At 39.6% G+C, this 22,215-nt stretch overlaps 1 protein-coding gene across 3 annotated transcripts in view; it reads left to right on the top strand.

Moving 5' to 3' along the window:
- LRRC56 (leucine rich repeat containing 56) overlaps nucleotides 1–22,215 on the top strand; it is a 57,968-nt gene that overhangs the window by 1,839 nt on the left and 33,914 nt on the right. For 2 of the 3 annotated variants that reach the window (XM_030949868.1, XM_030949869.1), the window contains exons 3-4: nucleotides 7,989–8,104; nucleotides 16,685–16,772. In XM_030949868.1, the coding sequence (XP_030805728.1) occupies nucleotides 7,989–8,104; nucleotides 16,685–16,772 (204 nt within the window). Of the gene's footprint in view, nucleotides 1–7,939; nucleotides 8,105–16,684; nucleotides 16,773–22,215 lie in introns of all 3 variants that reach the window. The other variant, XM_030949866.1, reaches the window with a different exon arrangement.

Genomic DNA, 22,215 nt, shown 5'->3' with positions numbered 1-22,215 from the left:
GTCAGTAAAAGAACGGGCTCTGCCCATGGCCTGGGATGCCATCAGCCTGTTCTTCCACAATTCAAGGGACCTGATCCCATATAAAGCAGGATGCAGATTCCATGTGAAACCAGATGTGAGTTTAGCATTGGAATGGAATGATATTATTGATGATGATGATGATGCAGGTGCTTTTCTAGCTGAAGTTCCTTAGGGGACACCGTTAAAGGAATCACGTTTATCCTCAATGTTTGAAGTAGTATAAAAGTGCTGCAAAATAGTAACATTATGTAACATATCATAAATTTGGGATTGCTACATTTGTCACTAATGGGAATGGATTAATATTTATTTGTGAGGAACTATAAAGAGGTTATTTTTTAAATAAGAAAATTAATGAGCTTTTAACAGAAATTATTTAGAGATATCTGCATGATTTTAATTTACTATTCTAATGGTTAGTGTTTTTATACCTTCTATGGAGTACATGTGGGCTTGAAAAAAAATTGGAAGCAAAACCTATTTTATATCAGTAGGGTCACAAGTACTTGCTATAATACAAATCAGAAGACCATGGCAGATGCAATAAATACTAACATGTCTGTATTAAAGGGAAAAGATTGTGGCCTCTGGCTAGTTCACAGAAACATTATCTGATATTTAAAAAAAAATTAGAGAGCACACCTTTCTTTGACTACAGCTTCTCACATCTGGAAGCAATATTCAAAGTGTAGCAAGCTGGCCGTTTATCTTGCATATTTTACATCTTTAGTTTTAAATTATTTTTTAGAATGGAGTTCTAAAACTACCTTGGTTTTCTTTTTTTTTTCAACGTTCCTATGTGGTGATTGGGTGTGGTTTTGCTTTATTTTAATGGAGTACTCACCCAAGTTCAAAGTGGGGAAAAGAAACATATTTAGAATGAAGGGGCTTAAGTAAATTATTGATACTTGGAAAAGAGCGTTTAGCTATTGTGTTTGTTATCTGAAAATATAATTTTGCAGCTGGTCAAACAGACAAACAGTGTTAAAAATTCTGAGAATAGGGGTTGAAAACAGTGGAGGTTCATGTACTGTCTCTGTGGTCATATATTGAATTTTATGTGCAAAGCTGACCATCCTGGAGGGTAAATGGCAGAACTGAAATTCTCTCCATGAAATGCTTTGGAGAGAAGGGGAAATGAAATGAGGTGATGCAAAAGAAAGCTGTAATTTAATGAATGGCATGGACAGTTGGATGTATCCTACATAGTTCTAACTGCTGTTGACCCAATTTCTAATTTTGCCTCCAAGCAACCTATGCCCGTCTTCCACAATTTAAATAAATACAATGCAAAAATACACTTTCTCAGTTTTTAAAACTGCTTCCTGATGAAATTTCTGTGTCTTCTTTAGTCATTGGATGGCTATTTGTCATGTCCTGAGACATGACAAATAATTACTCCCCATACACCTCCCCAGAAAAAGAGGATTTTAGCTAGACCAGCCTCATTGCTCCCTTATTTAACGTCTGGACACTGTTGGATAAAAGCTTGTGGTCATGAAGGGTCAGATTTGGTTTCCTGATCCCTGGCTACCTTGATAAATTGGTGAGGGACTTACTGTTATCTAGTTCACTGACACAATTTAAGTGCCTTTGGCAACCTTCTGAGAGTGAAAGCATTGGTACCTTGGAGCTCTGTTTTGCGTAACCCTGGTTGTTTACCAGCTATCCCCACATCCTGCTCTCTGCTTTGCTTTTCTAGGGCTCATTGTGGGGACAGATAGCAGAAGAGTGTCTTGAGATGTTTTCTTACAGCAGGAAGTTCACCTATAGATGGAAAAAACCCTCAATCTGTAGCATCTTGCAGTATCTAAGGATTTAGATAATCCATATTCATCCATGGCCACTGCCTGGAGACTTGCAGTAGAGAGAGAATCAATGAACATTTATAGCCAGCCAGAAATTACCACTGACCACGTTCCACCACAGGACTCTAGAAACTAAAACCAATTGATTAGACTTCAGTTTATTTTTTCTTTGAAACGTAATAGAAGATATAATAGAGAGTGATTTGCTTTTATATCCTGCTATGAGGACGTTTTGTTGACGAATACACTTAGAGCAGGTAGCTGGGTATGCAGCTACAGTGGGAGCTGCAGGTTTGTGCCCTGGCTGGAGGACACAGTGCTTCGCACAGCAGAAGACATGTGCCAGCTCGAGCTGTTTCTGTGTTACTGCACCACAATTAAATTGCTTTAGGGTTCCAGACATCTGGGACTCTGCCATGGGAAACCCAGGGCTGAGCCAGTGAGGAAACCCTGTCTGACTGTGCGAGTGTGCAGGGACCAAGAGGGACACCCCTGGGGTCACTGGAGTCACCCGCTCTGAAGAGACTTTGGTCCCAGCAGTTAAAGTGTAGGGTGGTGGGAATGTGGATGTCAGAGTGGCTCCTGGATGGTCATACAGGGAAGTTTCCTTAAAAATTTGGCAATCTAGCTCCAGAATTATGTAATATGGGGGCATTGCCAGCTCATATGATAAAACATTTCTCATCACCCTGCTCAGCAGGATCTCAGGGGAAAAGTATTATATATGCAATTGTAATGATGAAATTATTATTTTATGTATCTACATGGAATCTGTAGATATATAAAGGAGAACTTCGTGACATTTAAAGGCATTGCCTTTTTATTATTACTTATGTTTTTAAATAATATTAGACATCTTTTATCTCAACTGTGTCTGGGTTGTAGCATGCATTTTCTTCTCTGGGATCACTCCTGCTTTGAGTGACAGCACAGTTTGAACTCAGCTCCATGCATGGGGGTGTTACAACGTCCACAAAGCTCCCAAGAGCTCTCCCTGAGGAGTCTGTGCGACATAGATCCCAAGGCTTACCTGCCATGGTTGTGGTAAGTGTAGAGCAGGATGTTTATTTAATAGCAAAGAACTGTCAGAACACTCTTATAGATTTAAAACCATACATAAGGAAGGTAAACAAATGAGATAAATCAGTACACTTGCTTTATGTGCACATTTGGATGCTTGAACCAAGGCCTCAAATTGACTGAACCAGTTACACAAAATATCATTGTAAGCATTCGAGTCATTCAGTGTCATTAAAGTCAGTGAGTTTTTAATTATATTAAATATCTTAATATTTCAGCTTTCCCTTAAACGCTTTTTTTCTTTAGTGGGACACAGAAGGGGAATCTTTATGAATGCTCTTTGCATGATCCCTTGGTATTAAAGTAGCATTACTGAAGTAGGCGTTACCTAGTTCTGCTTAACAAAACCAGAAGATTTAAATCAGATTGTTTAGTCATATACACACACACACACAAAAAAAAAATAGTATTAATAACAGGACTGATGGCTTATTTTTCAGCTTTTTAGAAGCTGCACCTGCTAAAATAGACTGATGTGTTGCAGGATGCTTTATATTACATGAGTGTTGCAGGAACTGTTTTTGCCATTATGGGTGGATTATTGTAACAGTAGTTTCCTGATGACATCATAGTAAATTCCAGCTGCCCAAACAGTTATTTTCCAGAAGAGGTTATCTGCAGTGCACTTGTGCAAAATTACACTTAGAAAGGGAACTCATAGTTCTCTTGGGACTTGTAAACCAAACGTTTTGTCAAATCCGTAGTAAATACAGAATTCTTTGTTTTCATTCTGTGTCACTGGTAACAGTATGGGCACTACTGTAATTTGTGGTTCTGAATTAAACAGACAAAAATTATATTATGCAAGACAAGAGAAATGGAAGTCTGCAGTGCAAGCTTCCTGTCATGAAAGGATAGATTGCACAATGGCTCTCAAATGAGCTTTTTTCCTAGAGAATGTTTTGGCTGGTGACCAAAAATTATAGATAAGGGTCCAGGGATTGCAGTCCCCCCACTGAAATGGCACACTTTGTGTCCAGTGAAGGCATGAGTAGCCACAGAGCAGGAGAGGATGGTGGATGAGAAGCTGGCCTGAGACAGTAGAGATTACTTTTTGTATGGGATGTTAATATATAGAGGTATATGCCTTTCCTAGAGTGAATTTTGATTAATTACCATTGTTGGGGGAGGTTGTTTTGTTTTTAAATGGTAGCTTAATTGCTTGGACAAGCTGTTTAGGTAATGTCATGAAGGCTCCATTAGAAATTAACATGCCTAGTCACACAGTTTAGAGGTTCTTTCCCAGTCTTAAGAAGCTGTAATTAATATTGAGTCAAACATTTCTGGCAATTGCTGAATTTGAAATGAGTATTAATATATATTTAATGAAGAATACACCATCCTGTCACTGACTCTTCGATAAATCTTGTAGCAGGAAAATAAAATCTTGGCGTTTTACCAGATTGTAAGACCCTAAGAACATCAAATAACTATTCTCTGCCAATTTCTTCCTAGCAAATTACAGTATTCTGAGGGGATTTTAAATAACATGTTGTTCCAAGGATCATTTAATTTTAATAATGGTTTTTATTACTGGTATTTATATATGTTGAAAGTGTCCTGCAGTTTTTAATGAACTGTCACAACATGTCTGTGAATTGAATAACTTGCCATGATTACACACACTCACTTGGGTAAGGAGAGTGGCAGCATTGGAGGAGGTTGGCAGATTAACTCTTTGTAGAATTCAAAATCTTCCATCTCACTGCTCTGGTCATTGATCTCTCCTGCACTCAATGACTGCTTCTAGTTATCCACACAAGTAAGAGCCTGTCAAGGTAAGACTTTTGATGCAAATCCTGCAAAAACTAATTTATTAGTTTATTTCCATCTTTTATTCTTCTCAGTGTTCACATGCAGTATAAAACCCCATTATTTTCCAGCCGTTTTCCCTTAACACACTCATGTGCTTACCAGTACTGCTGTGCTGTCCCACTGGATTCACTGCAGGTTTGTGCTAGGTGCAGTTAGCTTCCATCCTTGTGTGTACCTCAAAGCACTGTAGGAATGGTTCTGTTCAGCACGTGGATCCAACATACATCCAGTGCAACCACCTTGTTCGTGAAGGAAATCCTCAGGTTCGTGGCTTTTCAGACCTCTTTAGTGACAGCAGAAGTCTTTGCAGTCCCTGTGAACTGTCCCACTGAGGCTAAGACTCATTTGGGGCAGTGTTGGCTTGTCCTGTGTGTTTGACAGAGCTGTAGATTCATCAGATGGACCTGATGAAAATAATCAATGCGACTCCTGTGTCTCTAGGAGAACAAATGTGCCAGGGCCCCTTCTTGCTCCTACACTGTGCTGGAGATTTCAGAGGTTCATGGATTTTATTAAATATTGGCACCTCACCACTAGGATTTCTGCACTCTTAATTTTTCTACAATCTCATTTCGAACATGTTATTTTGATCCATGTTCAGAAGGAGATTCTTTTGTCTCTGGAGAAAGCTTTGAAGTGATAGAAAAAAAAATTTGCTTGCTGACAATAATTCAACTTGATCCCGAACAATTTGTAATGAAAATACTTCTCACTAATCCAATGTTACAATAATTACAAGAGCAGATCAATAGCAGGAAGTATAAAACAAAGTATTACTTCAGATATTAAGCCACAAATTGATCTCCTTCTTGTCAAGCCTAAAGTAAATGCTGTATCAACATGTTTCAAAGATTTGAGGATGTTCTGAAATGTGATGGTGATGGCCCAACAGAGAGAGAACAGTAATTTGTTTGATGTAAGTATGTTAACTTTTTGCAGCCTGAATCTACAAAATCCTGCTGTTATCTCATTTTGCACTCACACATTACATCAGTGTTCTCTGACTACTGTTCCACTTGGCTCTGATAATGCACAAGATTATCTCTGGATAATAACAATCTTGATTTGAATTAGAAAGAACCATCAGTACTTGCGCACAATCCAACACAAGTCTTGTGCAATTGACAAAGGGTTCCAGAATTTGTGTGACAAGAATATTCTATTCCAAATCAGTTATTGACTGAAATAATTCATTCTTAGGAAAACAATGACAACACCAGAAGGTCTTCATATCACAGAAGATTGTTTAATTTTCTGGGACAACTGATAACTCTTGCAAATCTATACTGACTAAATCACTAAATCATACTGACCTGTTCTAAAGAAAGTAGTGGAAAAAAGTCTGAGAATTTCTAGAATTCTTTAGAAAAAGAAACACGTAATAGAAATCTGTGTATTGTAACTTTTCTTCTAAAATGCAGGACACAATATTTTTGAGGTCTCTTTTCCCTCTAACTGGATGAAGTATGGAAGTTGTCCTTACACTACTATAGGCATATTGAGGTTTTAGAAGCTGCAAATATCACTACTTAATTCACTTTATGGTGGTTATTTTATAAGACAGTAAGAAAGATTGAAAGGAGTTCTGTGACTCTGAAGAATTTGTTCCTGAACATGTTTTTAAGCATTGAATATTGCTGTGGCTTAGGTGTAGCACATTTGAGCAGTCAGCTTGTCCTGTAGGAGTGCTTGCCAGGTAGGTGCACTGACCTGGAAAAAGCAGGGTTTGCTTTCTGTGGGCTTCTTCTGCCCTGATGAGTGTACAGAAGGAGCACTTAGGAATCTGAGGGTTTGGTTCCTCCCTTTAGAGTGTAGTAGATTCTGCAGGGAGGAGTTTGGTGTATCATCAGTTTTTTGTTGCTGTTTTTGTTTGGATAAGGGCTACTGTTTTTTTCTGACAGTACAGAGTCTTTTGAATTTTTTTTCTTGTGCAAGTGAAGAATTTTGACTGCACTTGAGCAGTCAAAAGAAGTCTTTCTGATCCAAACTTCTTTCACTGAGTCAGTCCACTCAAATAGAGATGACCAGCTGAGCAGTCAGAGCTCCTATTTGTCCTAAAAGTTACTCCTCTGTTTAACTGTTTATTAGTCTGAGGAGGAAGGAAAGTGGTAATTCTCAGGTCTTGGCCACCACTGATGCTTTGTCAGCCAGTTACGATTAGCTTGATCATTTAATTACTTTTCCAGCACTAAGAATAAATATTGCTTCGCAGTGGAGAACAGAACAAAACTGCAGGTGTCCCTTCAGCAGAGCAAGACAGCTTTTCTCTAGTCTACTCTTTTGTTGTTAGAGCAGTGTTTCCAGCTGTGATACTTCCTTGTTGCCAAGTAGTAGTAAATAGCTGTATAAATCACAGTAATGCTTGTACCATTTGGGTACAGCTGATTGCTTTTTTACTCTAATGGTGTACATATGCTTACTCTCATATTTCAAAGTTAATTGTTAATATTTATGTGAAAGTGATATCTTTGGGAATTGAAGAATGACCACATCTGAAGTGCTTCATCTTCAACTTTGTATTTCATTCCTCAATTGAAGGAAACACAATTTTGTTTAAATTGTATTTTTAATTTATTTTCTCCAAGACTGTCTTTAGAACTAAAAGTCAGTAGTCATTGCCTGCCTAACCTAGAGTCAGTAACAGTGCTGGGATGTTTGATTTAGGACAGCAAACACAGACAGGTTTTGTCCATGTTACCTGCAGGCAGAGCTCAAAATGCTTGAGAGGTGGTGTTGCACCTCGGTACTGGCACTTGCAGTTTGGAGTCCAGCAGAGTTTTGCTGGGTGTTGCTCCTGTTTCTCAAGAGGAAATGGGTAGGCAGGCAGCCTGTGTGGATGGGAAGCTCACTAACGCTGGAGAAGGATGAGTGGAGTAGTGAGGAAGCTGGAAAGGTGTCCTGAGTTGTTTGTTCTTAGCTTTCTTCTTTGTACAGAGCTGTAGGCATGGCCAGCTTCTTGTGTACCTGCAAACACAGTTTGCTATGGAAGCTTACACTCAAAGCTGAATGAGGTGTGAGACTTGGGTAACTCTTGAGGGTGAAGAAAAGGAGGAACATGTTATGTAATGCATAGCTTTGGGTTTGTGATGATAAAGAAACCTGTATCTCCACAGGCATTTTCTGTCTTGTAATAGGAGTCAAAATAGATTTTACTGACAGGAAAATAATAAATATGGGTAGAAAAATCCGACTGCTTGTTATCCTTTTGTCCAAAGCATGTTGAGATGGACCTGAAGTGGAATCCTGACAGAGTTTCTCATCCAGGCTCATCTGAAGACCAGGAAACTGATTTGAATTGGCAAGGCAACCCAAATCCCAGTCTGCTGATTAAAGATGATGGAGAGCTGCTTATGGATGAACATCTTTCCCCCAGGAAACTGGTGAGTAGACATCCAACTTTTTAATGAGGTGGAAGAGACATATACAGAGCTGTATTAACCTTCCAACTGCTATTGTACTGGTTGTGGATTCTTGCCTCTCTGACATTTAGATTTCTGAGTAAAGTAGATTCTGTCTTATGAAAGTGTATCAAATGTTTGTCCTCCTTTCACCTTGTTTCCTATCAAAAGTATTCCCAGCATGATTGTGGCTGTGTTTATTGCTAGGAATCTTGAAGCAGCATGAAGAAAAGTACAGGTAGCATAATTATGGTCTACACAGATCTCATTAATGCCATCTGGAGTACCTTGAATCTTAGCATTAGAAAAGAATTTACGTTAATCTTGTTCTAAAGATTGGAAATGTAACTTTAAAAGCACAAGTTTTTTTTTCCCTCTGAGTTAGTGAAATCCTCTGTCCTCCTAAGAAGCCAATTAAAATATTCTGCAAATGATAGAAGTACTTTCTATATGTGTCAAAGTAGGAGGAATTTCAAAGCATATTTGAAAGCCATGTTCCTTTTAGACTGGGGGAAATGATTTTGCTATGCAGCCTGTTGAAAGAGAGTCACATGCTGAAATCTTCATGAAAGAATTCACTTTGTGAAATATTTGTGAAAGACTACTTGGTTGCACACTGGATTGTACTTGCTCAGGACTAATTAAGGGTGAAATCCTGTGGGATGTGTACGAGCTGACCAAATAACATCACTTTTCCACTCTAAAGGAAGGGAGAGTTGACAGCAGAACTTGAGGAGAGAGGCTTTCTGTGTTGCAGACCTACAGAAGAATCTCTCCTGCTGGGGAGCCTTTGTGAAAGACAGATGGGGCTGCCAAGGCTGTGGTTCAGGTGCTCCCAGCAGCCAGGGTGGTGATTGCAAGTGTCCATAATCCCCCGTGTATCCACTGCACCAGTGGGGAGACACGAGCTTCCACAGGAGCATATTCCAGCTGTGGGTTTACACCACTCCCTAGCCACTCCCCAGCCACATTCCAGAAACCATTTTGACCATGTGCTGTAGATTAGGCAGAACTATTGTTCCCTAATTCGATAAGTCTTTTAGTGTTTATAAAATGGTTGAAGGTGCAAAAACCCATTTCTGCAGAGTGAATATTTTAAGCATTCTGGAGAAAAATTGCTGCATGGTTGTATGATCTGTGCCATTCACTTTCCTTGGGCTTATGAGAACCTCTGACCACTTCTTGGTCTTTTTTTAAAACCTGGCATAGAATTGGATCAGTCTAATGTGTTTGTGGGCTACAGCAGCCTGTATAAATCTGATGGGAGCCTCTCAGATTAGTTTGTATTGTTAGGGCACGAACCAAAGCCCATTAGAGTAACCAAACCAGCTGCCCTCTGATTCAATCAACTCTGAATGAAACCCTTAGGAAGTTCTTTCATTGGCATGAAGTTCTCTTTCTGAACCTCTGCTGCTTTTAATTCATAGCAAACTGTAAGCAGAAAAGTATATGTAAGGCAACATTACCTACATCCCATGAAGTTGCTGTTTATTACTCTGTAACTTTTTTAAAAATGCAGATAAGAAGTTATATAATTGAGTTTTGCCTTTTTTGAGATTGTGGGTTTTAACATTTTTAAGGAATCTCATTTCAAAGATTCTTTTAAAAGTACACTGTCCTGCTAATTTTTCTGGACACAGTTATTTCCTGTCCAGCATTTGTGTTGGCATAGTTGGGATACTTCCTGCTCAGAGGAAAAACTACATGACATTGTCAAGGAAACATTTACAGTGTTTATAGCTTGTTTTAATAACATACCCCATCTATCTATTCTCTGACCTTTATGTTGAACATATGCACTGCTGCCATAAATTAACTTCCTCTGGATTTGCAAATGTTCAGAATGTTCAAACATTTAATACAAAACAAGTTTTCACATGCATAATTCTTTAAGGACCCACATGCCATTGACAGTCAAATGGTTTGAAAGGTTGTCTTGCTTCAATCAATACAATTGTAGTATCTTTTTGATTGTTTTATTGATGTGAATATTTTAGGAGTTAGTGATTGTATCCATTGAAGTGCTCTGAGAAGGAAACTAATAGACTTTTAAAATACAATTAAAGTAAAATTGTTTTACATTCAAATAAGGGCATGGCCCACACTTCTGTAGTGTTGTGTAGGCAAATTTTGGACACCTTGTGGATGTTCCTGAGGAAGGTTTTTTCCTGAGACACATACTCAGCTTTACTCCATGTCCTCACAATGGTGTGTCTTGCACCAGTTTGGTTTGAGTTTGGGGAAGCTGTGAAGTCTCATTGTGCAGATTCTGTGTAGATTTGGCATCTTGAACTGCAGCCTGATTTCTGCCTGCACATTTGAGTTATTTTGCCCTTTTTCCAGAGGAATGGCTGTCTGTTTTGTAGTGAAACCATTATCAGTCTGCATTATTAAGAACTCCCTAAAACTTGTGACACTTGTGTTCCTTCACTTTTACCACTTACTGCATTGTTTTCCTCCAAAGAGAGGAAAGTTTGGCTTAGACTGATTTTTATTTTTCCTTTCCTTTCTTGCCTTCTTGGACCATGTAGAACAAAAGACAACTTCTACAAAACCATCGGACCGTTGCCCATTTTCTTCCTCTCCATTGTGGATCCCTTCATTTAGACTTTATGCTCATTCACCGCAGAGTTTGTGGTCTTCTGTAGTCTTGTTTCAGCATAATATTCAAATCCTGGATGATTCCACACTTCCATTATGTTAACACATCTTCTAGTTTCTTCTTGCTGCCAGCTCTCTTGCTGCACTGTTGTGTAACATCTTTTTATATTTGAATGTCCTTCATCCAAAATACAGGTCAAAAGCTTTTGATGCAAGGGTTGGTATCATTAGATGTCATTTTTTATTCTTTCTGCTAATATCAATATCAATTTTCTGGTGTTCTCTTTAATCTTCCTCTATATGAATAGGCATTCTTGCTTTTCCATTTGTACCTGTCCTATTACTATTTTCAGCTCTGTATTTTCCTAGTTATTTTCCTATTAATATTTCCCTGCTCTGCCCATCCTTATGTGTGGTTGTCAGATATTGTAGAATACCAGGGTGAGCAAATTCTCACTTTGTTCTGTAAACTGGCTAACAATGGGCAATTAATTTTTAACTCTATTAGGACTGTGACACAGATTTTTCATTAAATGTGGAGAAACTGAAATTAAGGGCGCCACCTGTCTTTAATCACAGTTTTATTTTGTTCTATCAACCCCCATCCTCTCCCTGCTGTTTGCAAAGGATCTTTTCCTGACTTCCACTAAAAGCATTCCACTTCTCAGAAGAAACTCATTTTACAAGGTCAAATGATCTTCTAGACATTGTCACATTATAAAACCCAATCACGTTTGTGTGTGATCTTTAGAGAAGAAAGGAAGTATTCTCTAATTTTGCTTTTTATTGATCCTGCTCCAACTAATCGTGTTTTCCAAACTTGGGAACACGTGTTCGGATGTGGTGTTTAGTTTTGTTGCTCAGGAGCTTAGGGTGTATTTCATATGGTATGCACTCATCCTCATGGGAAAAGGAAAATGCTGGAGGGTCCTGGAACAACAGATTGGATTCTTGCTGAAGTGGCTCAATTGTTTCCTTTTTTCTTTTGCAGAAAGTTTTCCTCACAGCTGCGAGATAAATGGATTTTAGGAAAATAACTGGACATCAAGAAAGTGCAGAATCTTGATAAATTAGGTAGAGTAAGGGAATGGAAGGAACTGAATTTGACTGAATTTGGATCTGCTGAATCCTTCATTATGGATGAATCTCTTCATCTGAGCTGAGAGAAGAGTGTATTTATATGTATATGCTGAAAGCAGAGAAATACAGCTAAATATTTTAGTTACGGGCATTTGCAGCATTTATCCCTTTTGAAAGGAAGTTTGCATGTAGGGCCACAGAGAAGTTCTGTTCAGTTTTATTGTTTTATTGCATCACTTAAGGCCTATTAATTTGCCAGTATTTTTCTTAGAAGAAATATTTTGTCATACTTTTAGCAACTTTTTTTTTTTTGAAGGAGAGATTATACCTTGACAAAAAAAAGGCAATAAACACATGAATGGACATGAATTTAGAATTTGCACACAGGTGTAGTATTCAAAGAGAACAAACTCACCACTCTGGAATTCCTGTCTTAGCCAAATTAACCAGGATCAGCAAAATAAATGCACAGCTGGAAATATTTCTCTGACAGCTGCATGCAACTTGTTCTTCAGCAACATGCCTACTTTTCTTAGAGTATGTGAAAAATCTAGGGAAGAGAGAAGACATCAGTTGTGTGTGCCAGTTTGACTGAACAGATATTATTTGTCAATTAAGGAATTTACAGATAGCTGCAAGTGGGATTTGAACTGGATTTCCCAGCATCCCCAGGTGACTGCTCTGCCAATTGGGAAGCTCTGCAAGCACAGAAGTATTTCTCACTTGCAATTTTCTACAGAATACTTACTGGCTTTTCTTGTCAGTCAGAAAAGAAGCTTTCCAAGCCAGTGCACAGTCCCCAGTTGGCCGGACATTTTGCATGGTGGGAATGGTTTGTGAAACATCATGGACTTGGTTCTTAAAATACTGGCTAAATTATTTACCAATAGATTCTTCATGAAAAATAGTTTTACTCCTATTTTGAAGAAGGTGAAAAAATGTAAAGCGAGCTTTATTCATCTTTGTTTTACTTACCGTGTATACAAAGCATCTTCAAAGACTTGTGCAGTGCTTTACCATGGAAATGTGTCTTTTCAAATAAACAAATTTACAGTGAAGTGTCAAACTGCTGCTCAGGATCAACCTTTCAGGCCACCTTCTTGAACATGATGTGCCAGAAAGATTTTGATGTTTGATTTTTTTTTCAGGTAACATCTCTCTCTAACTGATACCTACCTTACAGGGCTGCAGTTGGTGGCAAGCAGAGTCCTCTCTGAATACCAACACTCAGCTTGGAATTATGTTGGTTTTTCAAGGTATCTTTTTGATCTAAAATAGCTGTGAATATATCCCACTCTGTCTAGAACAGATCCTTGGTCCCTTTCTGTTTGCTCTGCATGGAGGCTGAGCAGCTGGAAACAGCCAAAGAAATACTTGGATGTACAGCACCTTCATGTCTGTAAGCGTTCCTGGGGCACAGGCAGAGACATTCTGTGCTTGGCTGGCAGAACAGCCCATTAAGCTATGGCCAGGCAGTCATTGCCTGAAACCACAGTGGGACAGCTCTGAATTAGGGCAGGAGCCTGTCCTAGACCTGGAATGGCCTAGGAATGAAGAGAGACAGAGCATTGAGCATCACTTATATCCACATGATGTCAGACATCACTCTGTCCAAGCTGATGACCCCTTCAGTGTGCTGGGTCACGATTTTTTTTTTTCCTCCTGCAGAAAAATTAATCCAAAATATCCCTTCTCTCAAGTTTTGATGGAGGTTCCCGTGCTTTGACATTAAACAACAGCATAAAAAGACGATCCTGCTGAATAGGTTTCATCTTTGTTTAAATGTTTCCACGTCCTTCCCTAAATGTCCCCATTCCTGGTGTCAGAATTTTAGCTGTGACATGAGAAGTATCACACGGGCAGGTACATCAGCATGCCAAGAATGGTGTCTGGAGAGTAGCAATGTCCTAACAATCTTCCACAGGAACCATTCCCCACATATCCTCCTCTTGAACTGCTGCTCTGTCCTTTGCTTGCTGACTCTCTTGCAGTCAGCATCTGGGGTCTCAGTGCTTTAGTGCCTTTAAATGAGCTCATATCCTCCACCCAACAGCATTTCCCGTTTCCTTCATGTACTACGCTATCTTGTGCATCCCACAGCAAATTGGTTTCAAGCTGTCACAGCATCTCCTCACCATCAGCAGATGGAAGGACAGTGATTGTCATAGATACTCTTGGAAATGCAGAACAGGGAGGTGGGCACTGAGAATATATGGAGTTTGTCTCATCTGGTTAGCACATGCTTCAGGGCAGCTATCTATAGTTCAAAGAGCTGGTGCTAACAGCCGATAACCCTTTCCAGCACTGGAGTCACAGTTCTGCCTATTGCAGTACAAAATATGGGTGCACTGAGCAGCTTATCTCTCAGACAGTGGGAAAGGTACAAATAGTGGATCAGCAAGAGGAAAGGGAGGGTAAGGAATGACACTGGTAATCCCTGGTATGAAAAAAAGGAATAGGGAACCCTAGACAAGAAGAGAATATAACTTCATGCGGGTTTTATACTTGGATTTTGGAAAAAAAAAGATCAGGGAGCAGAACTGTGAGGGGAGGCTGTCTGGAATACAGCAGGGGGAGGACGGCATGGAGGGAACTTGCAGACAGCAAAGGAGAAAAGGACAAGAAAGGAACAAAGACTCCTCGGGATATCAGGACCTTTTGCTACTCAACTGACAAAGTGTGTGACCCTAAGCTTATTACTTGTTCTGAAACCTCTTCCTGTTCTGATGTAGGCTCTTAAAAGTATTTTGATGGCAAGCAGGGAGGTATTTTTCAGAAGCTTCTTCCTTTAATGACACTGAGCTTGCATCCACATCCAGCAATCCAAGTGCATGGTTTCATGCCAGGACATCAGCTAGCTCTCATTTCACACATAATCTCGTGCTGTGTGACAGACAGTGTCATCTGCTGAAAAGGGGTGTACTGCAAAATGTGCCTTGCCATGAGGGATCTTGTGTTCACTTGGAGGGAGAAAACTGTCTGTAGCTGTTGAGTTTGCTGCTTTTGCAAGAGCAAAACACATTTTGTGGTGGCTGCATGTGGGGATAGAGTCTTAGAAGCTTTCAGCCTGTTCAAAATCACAGTTTAAGATGAAAAAATAATTTTAAACATAATGTTTTTAAAATAGTTCAAAAGCAGTTGAAGATACTAGATAATACTGTTTCTTAGGAGTACAAGTCAAGACCTTATAAAGGGGGACAGCTTTTCAAGAAGGAATGCTCAGCATTTTCTGGAAACCATGTCCTTTTGAACTGCCATCTCAGTTACACTGACTAGTTTTAGTCCTTTGTAAGAGGATGTGGAACATCAGTGGAAGTTGCAGTCACTTGTGCACAATAAAAATATTACCTAATGAGCAGGAATGTTGCAATCACCATTTTTTCCTTGCAAAATTAACTGGATATTCTTGTGGGTTTTTTTTTCTTCCCAAAACTCATAAGTAGAGGTCGTCCTACACATTCCCTTCTAATGAATAAGTTCTCCCTTATTTAAAAAAACCTAAAGAATGTTGTAGCTTTTTAATAATGAGAAAATTTGTCTCCTGTATGTGGTGGTTACTGAATGACTTTCTGCCTTCATCTTAAGTAAAGGCCCTAAAGGTTGGTGACAATACTTTCAACCCCTGCTCTTTGTTGCATCATTGAGGAGGAAACTGATGCCAGGGGCCGACCTTTCTTTGAAGTGGACATGTTCAGCCACACATCCTAACTCTTTTGACACAGAAAGGTGAAAATTTATAAATTTCATCACTATGTATAGCATCAACAATTTCAGGCAGTTAGCATGACAAATAAACTTTGCTTCTCGTTTTTCAAGGATTGTTTCAGACTCCTCTATGAACCACTAACCCATGAGGAAGAAAGGATATGGTTCTTATGGTCTGTTTTGTTGAATTGATGCAACTAGGCTGATGCAAAGGAGGTGGTGGGATATGCACTGTGAATGAGGGAAACTGGGGAGAGAGAAACTGGATCATAGCAGGAAGAAACAGAGGATGAGCACAGTGGTAATGTGAGATTGCTTCAGCTCCTTGTGGAGTTGCAGCCTGGCATCTTAGGATTTCACAGCCTTGCTGTGGTTTTCACTGGTAGTCTTAGAGCTTCCCTCTCTCCTCTGTGTATAGCTTCTGCTTGTTTTGTCCCTCCTGCTTACCTCTGCCATGGCAAAATGTAAATGAATGATACACATGGCATGTGTATCTATCAACACAGACTTTAGGATGTTAAGAAAGATTAGAAAAGAGTCTGCATTCACACACACATCCTTGCTTAATGCAGTGGTTCATCCAATTACTACAATTTTGTAAAAATAATGAAGGATTTGGAAGGCCTCTATTTGCATTGCCTTGCTACTTTCAAAGAAATTAATAATTCTTGTAATTAATGTAGTCTTCTGTCAGAAAAGTGAGCGGCTTGAGCTGAAACCATGTTTCTTTTTTATTGTTTTGGGTTAAAAGGTAAACAGTGTGCTTTGTTGCGTTTTACTACCAGCACTTGTTGAATTACAAGCGATGTTTAAAGTTAAGACTTTCTATCTGCTGAGAATTAGTGCAAGACTTGTGCAAATCTTAAAGCATAGACCTACTGTTTAAATAAAGCTAGCTGGCATGTAGGTCTGTTGTTGGTTTGCAGCTTGAATGTAACCCTGAGCCTTGACTTTTTAAGCAATGTATAAGTTTTGGGAGACTAGAGTATTTTGGGGCTACAAGGAAGAAAGGTCTTTGAATACTGCATTCATTTCAGTGTGATTGCACATCTAACCATGTTGACCTGAAATATATGTTGACAAAACACTGTTTGAAAATCTTTCTACACCTTTTTGCTGCTCTGATATCTGGTTTATTGCATGAGGGTACACATATATTTCTGCTTATCTTTACAGAAAATTTTGGCAGGGGTAGATGATCTGCAGCAAGTGAAGGCCCTAGAGATGCGAGTAGACACCAGAGAGATCAGCTTGGGGAACTTTGGTAAGAAACACTTTGTTTTCTGCTCGTCATCTTGAATTTTCCTTTATGGTGTCTTGACTGGGGATTCACTAACCAACAGCCAGTGAAAATTACTGTCCTTCTCAAGAGTTCTTGAAACAGGATTTCCTCATACCTCACACTCTTTGATCTCTATCTTCTTGTGTGAGCCTCTGAATAGGACTAGAAACTCTGGCAATGGGATGAGTGACATGACTTCTGTCTAAAGCAAATTAGTTTGGACAAATTTTTCTTGTATGATATGATAGGCCCTAAATGAGCATTTACTCTTGTCTTTAGTGAAACAGGAGCCAAAGGTCAGCTTCTCTCCACTGTGAGGTTTCTCTGTGACCAAGGAATTGCCAGTGCTATCAGGTGGCTTCTGCTTCCAGCAACTTGTCTTTGCACCCAGCCTCACTGAGCTGTGCTGGAAAATGAGCTGGAGGCAGGTCCTGTAGATACATCATTTTGATGAGCCCCAAGCAGCCCTAACACCTGTCATTTGTTTTTATGGCATCATCACTGAACCAGGGAAGTGAGAAGTACCAAAGGAATTCCCTCTGTAGCAGAGTTAATACTGAGAATATAAAGCCTTACTTTTTTTTCCCCAGCACCGGCAATCATTTTCTGTCATGTGGATTCCTACCACACCCAAGTCCATCTTCTTCTACATTGAAGCTGAGTAACTAGTGCAGGGTAATATTTTCTGTGTTGAAAAGGAGCCATGTCCCCTAAACTGTGTGCTGGCACTTTCAGACAAGCAGTTAATTTTTCATATGCAAATGACTAATGTAACAGCTGGCTAGCTTTAATGGGTCTTTTGATGTCTATTTGTCAAGAATGGTTGAGCAAGAACAGTGAAGGGGGCTTTTGTATATATAGTCCCTTTGTATTGGTTATTCTGTTTATTTCATGAATAAGTCTCTTTCTCATAGGCACTTGATAATTTAAGGTAAGTTACATCCATTTCTTTCAGAGATGATAATCTATTCAATCATGTTTCAACTAATCCAGTTGATAAGGAAATCTCATTATGCCATTTCTATTATGCTCAAAAGTGGTGCTCCCATTCCTATGCCATTTTACATTAGCTGTGACAGGCTAGCAAAATGTTTCACCTTCATCACTCTCTTCTTCCCTTTCCATTACTGGAATAAATCCCTTCTCCTACCTGTGGTAAGGCTTTTGCAACCTTTACAGAATACAAAATACAGAACACTATGTCCATGATGCAAATAATTTCCTTCTTGTTTATCTCCCACTGTTCACACCAAGACCTGGTCCTTGAGGGCCATAAAAACCAGCACCTGCAGGTCCCCACTGCTTTTGAGAATAAGAGAACATCAAGACCATTGTGAATTTCCTTCTGTTTTTTGGGGGTTTTTTAAGGTGCATTTCTGAGTTTTCTTCCTGTGAAAATCTCTTTGCAAATGTCAGCAGGTGGCTAGGGCAGAAAGTTTACTTTAGTTTCTTTCCTTTTTTTTCGCATGGCAGATGATTTTTAGGCACATGGAGTAGGGCCTAAATGTGTAGGGGTTTTGCAGAGCAGTTTGCACCTCCACTGTGAATGCTGCTGTTGAAGATGCTGGGCTCATTGCTTGCTCCCTGCTGGCTGCCTGCCCCTGGAGCTGTGCTGCTGACCTGCTCTTTGGTCACAGGGGTCTGGAGAAATAGCCTGAGGAAAACAGTAGGGTAAGAAGCAGACCAGCTGGAATGACAAGCATTCTAGTGTGACAGGATGTAAAGTTTTCCCCCTATTAGGACAGTCAAGCAATAAGAGTATCCAGAGAGGTTTGGAGACTCCATCCTGGTAAGTTTTCAAGTGGGTGAAGACCTGAGCACCCTGATCTCAGAGACAAACTGGCTCTGAGCAGGATGCTGGGCTTGAGACCTACAACTGTTCCCTCTAGCCTGGACTGCTCTGTAATTTGGTGCTTCTTTTGAATTTCAAACCTGACTAATAAGATTTCTTTATACACATATTAAACCACTTCACCTTGCTCTCACTGTATTCCTTAGTTGTGGAAGGGAGTAAGAGCATCTTTATCATCAGCAAATTTTTTGGATGATCAGTCCGCACCCAGTAAACAATATTGTTTTGACTGGTTTTATGTGTAAAGATAAAATAGGCCAGGCAAGGTCTTAAATGGCCAGGTGAAAGTGTTAAAAGCTACAAGACTGCCCATAACTCTGAGTCACCTGGAACCTTGCAGCACTCAAATCCCAAATTTACACCAGTTTTCATTTGAGAAACATTTCAAGGTTCACAGCCTGTGTTACAGACTGTAACACAAACACTCCTCAGGGCCTAAAGATTTCCAGAGTGATTTAAAACTTGTTGCTTGATGTTTTTCTTGAGACCATTCCACTTTGGCATGGGCTACTCTTTAAAGCACCATCCTGTTAACCTTGTCCAGTTTGTCAGGTCTGCCTCTACAAAATGGCATGACATGATAGGGGGGAAGAGTACTTTTCTTAGGGACAAGGCGTGGACTAAAACATGAAAAGACTGATATTGAAATATTCTCATGCGATCAGTTTTAAAATTTAAAATGAAAGGCTTCATGCCAGAGCTTAAATCTGAATCTTTGCAGGGCTTGGGGTAATTGCTGAATTCTCTAGCTGTTTTCAGTGCACCTTGCTGAGTGATAGATGAAACCCTGAATGCCCTGGCAAGTCTTGTATCCAGCTTTACATATCTTGGGGTTGATTTCTGTGCTCCTCAGCTGCATGTAGACCTCAGTTTATGTTCAGAGGGACTATTTCCTTTTCATTAGCTTATCCCTTCACTTTTGATTGCTGACAGGTATGGAATTGCATTTATGACCAGCTCATAGAAATTCCTGTTGAAAATAATGGTGGGATAGAGTCATTTAAGACACTACATAGTCCTCTTATTCCTAAGTAATTTTAATAGCTCCAAATCAAGTTACCCACAGTGCTGTTCGCTGGCCCTTATTGAATTGTTGCCTGCTGGTGGCCAGACTAAGTTGATTACATGTCTGGAGATTGCCACTTCCCTTGCAGGCATTTGATCAAGGCAAAGCTCTGCCAAGGATTCAGAAGTAGCCATGTGCTATTTCTCATGCAGGGCCATCATCTCTCTTTCCTCTTGGCCTGCTTGTTGGCACTCTGGGTGCAGAGCTGGGACACCTTTGCTGGCAGCCCGCATGGCAGCAGCAGGTGCTTGCATGGCCAGGGAGCAGCACAGAGGCTGGCACGGGTTTTCCTGCCCAGGATGGTCATGGCTTAGCTGGTGCTGACAAACTCACTGAGCAAGGCTTGGACAAGCCCCACAGCAGGGCTTGGGCAGGCTCTCCAGGAGTCACAAGTATGCACTGGGGCAGTGTGCTTATGTGAAACCCTGCGCTGATGTGTTTTCTGTGAGATTCCCATCTCAGGGAGCTCGACTGCAGCTGCCTTGGGTGTGCCTGAAAGGGCTGTGCTCTCACCTCCAGTTGTAGTGCCCAGTTCATCCCAGAAATGTGCCAAAAAATGCTTGTGTAGAAATAGCATCAAAGTGATGTATCTTGCTTGATCAAGCACAGCTCAAGTGAACTAAATAGACTCTTTAATTTGCATCTCAGGTTGCTCTTGCTAGAAGAGTACAACCTGTTTTGATATGCCTGTTTTGTGTTGTAGGATCAACAAAGCATGATGGTTGCCTGATGCCAATGCAAGCATTTGTCAGTAATTTCTTTTGTTTGTTTTTCACTAGTTCATGTTCCAAAAGATGCAAGTCAAGCCACAATGATTTTTTGTTAACAATAGAAAAACAAAGATATATGATGCTACTTAAAGAATACTTCATAATGTAAACAGCGTTAGAAGTGTTGTAACTTGTAGAATATCATAAAACCAGCATTTGGGCTGCTTTCTCTTTGCTCCTACTCAGTTTTCTAAATGTCACCAGCTGTACCAAGGCACCTTGGAAAGACATCTACACTGCTGCCCTGCCTGTGAAGTGCAGCACTTCAGGCTTTGTTATTGAGTGTATGTGTCTATCACTTTTATTCACCTAACTTGCACTTTGATTTCTTTCTGCCCTTTCATTTAGTTTTGTTCCACTGGTAGAGTAGAATAGTTTAACACTAGTACATTGTTGGTGGTTAGTAATTTCAGAGCCATGTAACAAAACCAGTCTTTAGTGAAAGGGAATCCTAGACAGATGAGATAACACTGCTCATCATTCTGAATTCTCAGCCTTGTCCTGCAATCATCAGCATTTCTGTGGCCCATTCTTGTTTTTAAAAATCAAAATTACACAAAGGAAGGAATAAGGATAAGGAATCTACTGCTTGTACTTCTAAAATTAATATTATAAATAATTACTATTGTATTTTTGAGTATTTTTATGTTAGTATCATGTGTCCTTGCTCTGAGGAAAGATGCCATGAGGATTAGAATTACAAAAATTAGAAATACACCTTTACATTGGAATAAGTATCTTGTCACCTTCATTTTACAATTTTCTCTTCCTAATTTAAACTTCTGGCCTCTAATCTATTTATAAGTATTTGAGACTCTAAAAACCAGAAAAATCAATGGAACAATGAATTCTTAGCACCAAAGAACAATTACATATTGATATAAAACTTAGAGGAGGGAAAAACCTGCAGACTTGCAGGAATACATCACAGAATATCACTGGCAGAATTTTGCACTACCACACATTGTATACTTCTATTTCAAGCTCATAAACCACACATTAAAGTGTAACACTGTACAACTTCCCAGGGATACATTGCGCCAAATTGCAAAAAAAATCTGAGATGGAAGATCAAGTTACAATAATGAACTAACCAGATGTGAAAATTGTATTATCAGCCTGTCACTCAGCCTCTTTGGATCCTTTAATAGTTGCTTCTTTCCTGAGCCAACCCTAAATGCATTCAGTGAAAAGCTTTTTCTTGAGCAAGTCTCTCCATTTCTCTTGACTCCTCATTCAAATCTTGTGCTTAACACTAGTCCTTAAAACTCCTTTTCTTTGCAGTGCTTTGCATCAGTCTTTGCTTGGTAACCCTTTTACATCTCTGACTGAATCCATGGCACCATTACTCAGTTTGGAGCTGGGACTGGGGAGGCTACTGCATCCCTCTCATTTTTTCCTTTAACTCTTCAGGGGATGACATTTAATCTCTCCATCCTTGTCATAAAGAGGATAGAAATTTTTTAGAATCTAGATTTTTTTTTGAGGGAGGGGCGAATTTCTAGGCCATGATTTGTAGCTGAGGGAGTCTTTGCTCAGCAGCTAGTGTGACTGCTGTGAGTAATTAACAGAGATCCTAATATTTCCTCTGCCAGGACTCCAAATTATTTTGTTGCCATATATACATATAAACATATAAAACTTGTTTGACATGAGAAAGCATACCCTGCAGGACAAGGATTGTGTGTTCTAATTTGTTCTTAGTTTTTGTGGGTTGTGGAAAATGCTTGAAAAACA

Source organism: Camarhynchus parvulus, chromosome 5, assembly GCF_901933205.1.
Source record: "Camarhynchus parvulus chromosome 5, STF_HiC, whole genome shotgun sequence".
NCBI lineage: Eukaryota > Metazoa > Chordata > Aves > Passeriformes > Thraupidae > Camarhynchus > Camarhynchus parvulus.
This window is presented reverse-complemented; position numbering and strand designations above follow the sequence as displayed.